This window comes from Gavialis gangeticus, unplaced genomic scaffold (assembly GCF_001723915.1).
Source record: "Gavialis gangeticus isolate Ggan-Ray unplaced genomic scaffold, GavGan_comp1, whole genome shotgun sequence".
Classification (NCBI taxonomy): Eukaryota; Metazoa; Chordata; order Crocodylia; family Gavialidae; genus Gavialis; species Gavialis gangeticus.
In genome coordinates, this window is record NW_017729031.1 from 21,452,941 (window position 1) to 21,461,136 (window position 8,196).

The window sequence follows — 8,196 nt, forward strand, 5'->3', positions numbered from 1 at the left end:
TGGCTGCAACAGCTCCTCCCTTTGGCTGCTGCTTCCTGCCCTCACCCCAAGGGACGAGGCAATGCAGTGAGCTGAGGGCGAGTCTAGGCCATGAGCACTGGGGCAAGATCATACTTTTGTGTAGCCGCAGTGGGAGAAGAAGTGTGTCCAGGCACCGCAAGAGACAGGGGGTGGGTAGGGACAGGCAGTGCCTGGGCCACACATATGGGGAAAGGGGGGAGAACTGCACCTGTGTAGGGCAGCAGTGGTAGGGCACCCACTGCAGTAATGGGGATGAGGGTGCCCATGAAGAACAAGAGGGGTGGGAAAGCATCCGCGTGGTCCAGCAAACTGTGGCTTGCCTGGTGCAACCTGTGTAGCACGCAGGCCCTGCTGGTGTGATCCCAGGAGGCTTAGGAGGTGGACAACCCTGACTTAAGATATACAAAGTATACCTCAACAATGGCCACACAGTGGATATCCTGATCTTTTATTTTAATTAAATATAAGAATGAACAGTTGTGAATATACAGTTGGGGAAGGTTAAGGCGGTGTGACAGAAGTTTATTTAGCTGTGTGGTAGTTCAGTTGCCTATACAGTTTGTCATAAGTTCTTACCCTCCAATTCCGAATTCTTTTCAGCCTGCTAGGTGTTTTCTCCAGTATTTGCAGAAACTCATGTGTAAGCTCTGAAAAGAAAACCAAAAGCCGTGTTTGCTACTGAATCAGTAACAACATTTAAAACTTTTACCAACTTTATTGATTAGCAGCACACAACCATGCAGCACTACGAATTGCACTAAATGTGAATATACAGGAAACATACTTGGAGCTCAAAGCTACAGGGAACAGCAGAACTAGCACTGCTTTCTCCAACCAACTTCCAGTTCTGTGAAATCATACATTATGAAGAGCATGTTGGAATGTCTTTTCGGTACTGCAAGATGACTGTTCAGAAACAGAATTCCACAAGGCTTGCACAAAAAGTAAGCAGTGTAAAAATTCGCATTATTTGAAGACATTGAAATTTCAGAAATTAAATACATTTTCTGCATGAAAACTTGTTTAAGAACATTAAGATCTCCAACAGATGTCAGTCATACCATTTTTAACATCTCAAAGATGTTATGCCACATCTCAAAAATCACACTGTCTGCCATGCCAGACAAGCATGGCACGATGCGCAATATTTGGGATGGGGCATAAAATTACTCATATCCCAATCATGCTGTGAGGGCCTGAAACTGTCCCCTGCCTGATCCTCACGCTGGGGATGCAGGATGAGGGGCTCCTTGATTCACTTCCTTAAACTTGCTTCAGATTCCTTCTTCGATAGTCTTTTCAATTAAGATGTCCATGAGGCAATTTAAGTCCATCTCTTCAGCAGACGCAAACAAAATCCACTACTTTCTATCAAACATTAGAAAGTAAGTACCCAAAAATCATCAGGTATTGAGTCAAGATACGACTTAAGACCTGCAAAACTGAGTCCTTAACAGCCTTGCAGAATAAACTGTAAGTTAAGTTTTCCTGATGGTCTTTTTCTAATTCCCCTTCCTATTACATACAGGTGTTTCTATTCATTCTTTCCTCTTACTGCTACTGTACGATACTGACCAAGCTTTGGTCAGAAAAAGTGATAGACCCAGAGATGAAGCAAGCCTTTCCAATTTAATTACACAACCAAAAAAAAAACTTAGCAAGTAATACAACTGTATTGACATTTAGTGTCGTCATCTGAGTTATTTCAGAGTTAAAATCCCATTGAGACAGAGGCAGCTGACCTTACAATTTTAAGCTGTCTTCCTGATTCTCTGTTTAAGAGTGCATTCATTCATTTTTATCACTTAAGTTCTCATTCAAAAGAAATAGTGAAGGGAAGAGAGCAGCAGGCCCCAGGAAACCTATGTAGCCCACATCCAAGTCAGCGATGTGTAAAACACAATTGTATGTTAAGAATTTGTTTTTTCATTCCAAAATGGCTCCTAGCAAAATCTAATCAATATAGAGTTTTCCAAATATCAACCACCATTTATTATGTAGCCATTTATTACTCATATTGTAGTAATACGTATAGGTCATAACCGGAGGCTCCTCTATGCCAGGAAAAGACAATCCCTGCCACAAGGAGTTTATAATCCAAATTTAAGATGACACATGGGACCAGCTCAAGACAAAATTGGTTAGGTTGAAAAAAGCAGGGCTAGAACAGTAAGTTAACAAACATTTTTGGTAGTTACCTAGACAACCATTTCATTTTCTGTTAATGGGAATAAAAAGACATCTTTCTTCCTTTGCAGGACTGACTCCATGGGCTATATAGTTTACTTTCCATGGGTTACACCAGGAATGTTCAGATCTGCCTGTGGGCCAGATCTGGCCCACAGGAGTCCATGAGTCTGGAAATTTTGCAGCAGGATAGCAGTGGCAGCATAAATTGCCATTCCCCTACTGCCCTATTTCCAGACCTGTGGGGGAATCTCTGTAGGCTGAATAACACGGCCCTACGTGCAGGGATGGGTTGGGCTGATGCCCAGTTTGGGCACGCAGACCAACCCCACACCACTCATCCAAACGCCCAACTCTATGGACTAAACCCAGTTCCCTTCTCACATGCAGGACTGACTTTAGCAGTACATCTCATTTCAGTCATGTAATCCACCTAGTATCCAGAAGTCTGGGTAGGAATAAAGTACACTGTCTGCTAAAGGTGGCCTACTCTACAAAGACTTAAGTTGCAGTATGGCTAGCTACTTAAGGCCCCAGTTCAGGAAAGCAATTAACAACATGACTAAATTCTGTGCCTCCCTTTTAAAAGATGCATAGGCCTTGCAGCCCAGGGGCAGCAGGGCTGAAATGGTTTCAGTTATCTTTCTGACCCCCTGGACTGCTCTTGAGGCTAAAGAGGCTACTAGTACAACAGACAGCTTTGAAGACCGATTTGAATTAAATGAGCCTCAGGCTGCCCTATGAGATCTCAGTACTGTATGGCAAGGCTTCATCCTCAGTACATCCCCAACACCAAGTCTTGCAGAGCAATGGGTTTGTGGGTAGAAGGCAGTTCAAGGAGGGGAAAGTATGGGTCTTACAACAATATTCCAGTTCACGCACCGGAAGAATACTGCTGCTGACAGGCAGATATAGAATAGCTTCAGCTCTACTTCCTGGCATTAAAAAACTGGGGTGGGAATGAAGAACTCACATGTTAGATGTGTGGGATTTAAACATACATATTTAAAAGTTTCTTTTAAATTAAAAACTGGGACAGCTGTGGCTATGCTAATATTTAATTCATAATACTGACAAAGGTATAAGAACTATGTCTCATTTAGAAAATATAAAAAGGCAATACCAATTTACCATCTAGCAATTCTAGAGTCACTGAAGGATCCACATATTCCCACCAATGCTTTCCGTCAGTCGATACAGGAATCTCCCAATTGGACCACTTGCAGGCCAGGTGAATGCACACACATGCTATCACTGTTGGTTTGTACTGAAGGCAGAACGTAGTAAGATGCAGACTGTTGCACAAGTTTCACAATGAGGAACCAAAGAATTCAAACATGGAAAATAAAAGAAAAACCAAACAAACCAACTATTAAGGTCAGGATGTATCAAACAACAGCAATTAAACATCAGTTAATTAAACTGTTAATAAGTTCTGAATAAATCCTAAAATTAATCTTACTGCCTTCAACAAAGAAAGGACAGGGCATTTGTCGGACAGAATTGTTAGTTTGGTCTTACAAGATTAACAGTTATTTTTTTTAATAGTATTTCCTAATTAATTCCATTATCATCTTTAAAAGGACCAAAATTCAACTTAACATGGGTGATAAAACTTCATCACAATACATATTCATACAGTTCATCATGCAGTCTCTGTGTCAAACTATTATATGTAGATACCCAACAGTTCTCTAGAAACTCAACTGATCACATTTGTGATGCTTAGCTTTCATCAGGCCCAAGTTTGAAGCTATGAGTAGATTTATATCCCAATTTTGCAGCTGGCTGCAGTACAAATATGCTGGTTCAACTTTTCTGGTTTTAGCATTGTTCTTTCAAATAAGAAATTATTCCAAACAAAAAGGACCACCAAAAATAATTATGAGAACTTTAATGTTACTTATATAATCTAGAATTGGAACAATGTCTAACGCAGTGAAACTCAAACTTATTTGCAAACAGGTGGAAGCGATTGGAAAACAAGACTTAGATCAGCTTCCACATTCTCTCCTGTACCAAACTAATTGGACCACATTTGTTAGTACCACCTGGATAACCATAATATAAATACTAGGCAGGGCAGGGTGTTTAAAGACATTAATTGAAGATGCCTCTGAAAGGACAAACATTTCTTGACTAGTTCTACTCTATCTGAAAAGAAAGAGTCAGGTAAGCTTTAGGCCAGGGCTGAGCAAAATGCAGCCCACGGGGCTGGATGCAACCCACCAAGCGATTCTATCCAGCCCACGGGGCCCCTATAAAATTAATATTTATCTGCCCCTGGCTGCCTGTCATGCGGCCTTCAATGGCTTGCTAAAACTCAGTAAGCGGCCCTCCACCCAAAATAATTGCCCGCCCCTGCTTTAGGCCCACTACAGTTTTATAAAGTTAGGACTGGGTCAACATATTTAAATATAAGAGAAAATTGCCATTAACTACAAGTGTAAACTAGAAATAGTTTTGTACTTACCAAGATGCTCGAATTTCTAGGTTAAGTTTAGCTCTTTGTAATCTTTAGCTGCTATTCAGGCTACCAATTTTAGACTTATGCACTCACAATCGAGAAAATGTCATCAGAAAGCACCACTACACTTCTCATTGTGCATTTAACCCCTTTGTGCCATAAGGCCCTTGTACAATACACCGCACTGCAAACAGAAAGGTACCACCACTGTAGATGGCCCAGTCTCCTGTTGCAACAAGGGTAAGACACATGGAGGGGGCCCTGCAGTAAAGGAAGCTATAGTGTGCTACAACAGTGCAACAAAGAGGTTCAGGATAACAACCTGTTGGTAGCCATGAAATAGGATGTCTGTGCCAAATCCTTGCTTGCTGTAAAAAAAAAAAGAAAAGAAAGAAAAGCAGAAAGATTAGCTACACTAACTAGGTCTCATTCCAAAATTAATGCATGAAAATCAACCTGAGGAGTGTTAAAATAAAAGTTAACTGCCTTTACAAGTAAATTATTTTGCCTTTACCACCAAAGATGGATTTACTCCTCCTCACTGAGCTATACTTTAGAACTGGAGAGGAACAAATCATCCAGTTCATTAGCCCTCCCACAGCACATGAAGTACTCTGTCCTTGTAATGGTCCCCATGTAAGCCTCCCTTCCACACCACCTTATCCCTCCCAAATCTGCCATGGTAATGATCTCTCTCTTCCTTTCCACCCCAACTCTTGTGCATGCCTTGTTCCCCACCCTGGCTCCTAAATGGTTCCTTATCATAACCCTCCTTTCACCTGGGGGTCTCGACACGGCATTCAGGTTGATAATTTGTTCATGCTGTATTGCAGGCCAGAGATTAGGACTTTTCTCTAGCAAAAAGGACACATGGTAGCTAAGGAAGAAACTTAACCACACACTAGTACCGTACCTATCCTTTGAAGCCCCAGAAGATGCCCAATCCCCAACCAAACTGTTCAAAGTAGCTTATGACCACTCATAAGCACAGAATACAGTTAAATCTGTACTGAGACTTCCACCATATTAAAACAATTTTGTTAAAAATAAGATAAAATAGATCAAGACTCCTGCATCCCAAATAAGACTGACTGCATTGTCTTTAGGGCATCACAGTCAATAGGTGTCTGGACCTTATCTGCTAAATCCCCAATGCTGCTAAATCAAACAAGAGCACTTACTCGAGTGTATTATGATGAAGTGTCTAGGCACAATGGGTTTAACTTAAGACTGAATGCAGCCTTTATTTAATTCTTACTTTGACACTACCATTTGAAATCAGTGCTACCTGAAAAAGTGTATTGTTGGATCTTATGTCAAAGGAAGCATTGCCACAAACCTCTATTTTAACAGGACATTTATCATAATCTGAAAAAAGAAAGATTGGAGCAATGGGTTTCAAAGTCAGAGCTTTGGTAAGTTCTTCAAAAGCTTTAAAAACAAGATCTGTTTTCAAGAATTTTGCTAATCCACAGCAATTGAAAATAAACTGCCAATTTACTGGATTCCACTCAACACTTAGCTTGGCCCACTTCGCTAACAGTTCCACATCAATTTAATTTCCCCAAGCCCACCCCCCATGTTTTCAGGTCTATAAGAAAATACTGACAGACATTTACAAGGCAGCACCAAAAATAGAGAGGCCAACAATTTGTGTTTATAATTTTCTTCAATGCATAAATTTAAGACATCTTCACTGGCAAAGATGCAACCTGTTTGAGTTAAAGGAAGATGCAGTATCAATATAACATAACTTCTGATAACAGTAGGAAGAAAGCAGGTTTCCGAAAGCCAATTTTACATAAACTTAATAATTAAATCCAGAAATGAATATTATGCAAAACAAAAAACTGAGCAGTCTAAATTTGAGAAGGGAAAAAAATATTGAAATCTGCACATTTCAGCTTTGCATACCAGTTTAAAATACTTGTGCCAAATGGCATTCCCTGTCATCCTCAGTACTGCTTTAATACATCTGTCTTACCTACTCCTTTGCTGAAGAAACCACCATAGAGACTGGGGTTGATACTTAAGAAGTGATCAACCCCTCGCAGCACAACTTGTTGTAGCTGATCTGCCTTCCAAAAGGTATGGGGAATGAGGATCGGTGCCTTCCATGAAACCCAGGCAGGTTTATGAATAGTTTATTAAATCACAACAGCACCCCAAGTTCAACTGATGCACTTTGAGCTATCAGTCTGAACCTTTTGTTAAACATTGGGTATTTAAGTGCAATACTACTGGAAGATCTTGAAAGCAGCTGTGTGGCAGTCCTTTCAAGAGAAATAATCACTGGTCTGCTGCTAAGAAAGCCATTTAAGTTGTTTGTGGCCCTAGGAAAGTGAGGGTGTAAAAGCTTCCTAGACTCGCTGTGAAAGGATTCTTAGAAGAGCAGCAGGTTGCTGGGGAACTTCTAGTGTCCTGAGAAGATGCTCAACTAAGACCTGGGAAATAGGAAGAGCTGTTAGAATCCTCTGGGAAAAAGTAAAGAGGTTATAGTGACTCTGAAAAGACGACTTATGATTGAACCCTGGTACATATTGGAAAAATGAGGAGAATCCCCAGTATGAGGGTTCAAGATGCAACAATTTAGTCAGACTTTGTCAACTCAAGACTAGCAGACCTTGGAGATAAAGCTGCAGAAGCCCCAGGTGAAAATTAAGACAGACAGGATCAACCTGTCCTAGTTGGAGGGCACAATTTACATTTAAGAACTTCTCACGGTGCCTCATATACTAGTATATAAACTGCACTGGTCACAACATCCTCTGGAGAAGGAAAGGAGAGATTTTGATCTACCTCCTTTTCCACAGGACACTCAGCCAAATACAACCACAGTACGTAGCTCCAAATCAGTAATATGAATTCTACCAGTGATTTGGAAGTCTTTCAGACTCTCTGCAGTTTCTATAGTGCTAGTGTAAGCATGATGGTCATTACAAAATACTTGTCATCCTGCAAGATAATCAGATCAATCCTAGAACTAACTGTGTTCCAAGGTTCAATTAAAGGAGAATCTTATGTTGCAGGGTAGATAGAACTGACAAAAGCCCCATCTCAAGCTCAACTCCTTTGTTTCTTTCTTTCTTTTTTTTTTTTTTTTTTTTTTTTTTTTTTTTTTTTTTAAGGGGCCCTTGAGATGGAAACAAATATACCCATATTCCTGCCTTCATGTTCCACCAAACTTAGTTAAAATGCTAGACTGCACAGACAGTATAACCTGAAAAGGACTGAATGTGATCTCAGCATAAGAGGTGGAGAAAATCTCATTTCTGATCCTCCAATTAGCAGCAACAGCACCAATTTCCTCTTCAGCCCCAACAATTCCAGACTCTTTAGAGGACCTCTAGGGTTTTAAGGAATGGTGACAATATCCCACCCTGAATAAGAATAGCAAATCTTGGAGTCCACCTCACCTCTCTTTTGGTACACCAAGCTCTCTGCTTCCCTTCCCCCGCTTACCCCCCCCACCCCCAGGCGTGGTATAGTCATCCAGCAATGTACTGCTTGTCAGGTCACAT

The 8,196-nt window shown here is 40.8% G+C and overlaps 1 protein-coding gene across 5 annotated transcripts in view; it reads right to left on the reverse strand.

The window, feature by feature from the left end:
• Positions 1-8,196, reverse strand: part of CCNT2 (cyclin T2) — a 47,687-nt gene that overhangs the window by 11,827 nt on the left and 27,664 nt on the right. For all 5 annotated transcript variants that reach the window (XM_019522498.1, XM_019522500.1, XM_019522499.1 and 2 more), the window contains 3 exons: positions 4,998-5,043; positions 3,340-3,503; positions 598-668 (listed from right to left, as the gene is read on the reverse strand). In XM_019522498.1, the coding sequence (XP_019378043.1) occupies positions 598-668; positions 3,340-3,503; positions 4,998-5,043 (281 nt within the window). The remainder of the gene's footprint in view (positions 1-597; positions 669-3,339; positions 3,504-4,997; positions 5,044-8,196) is intronic.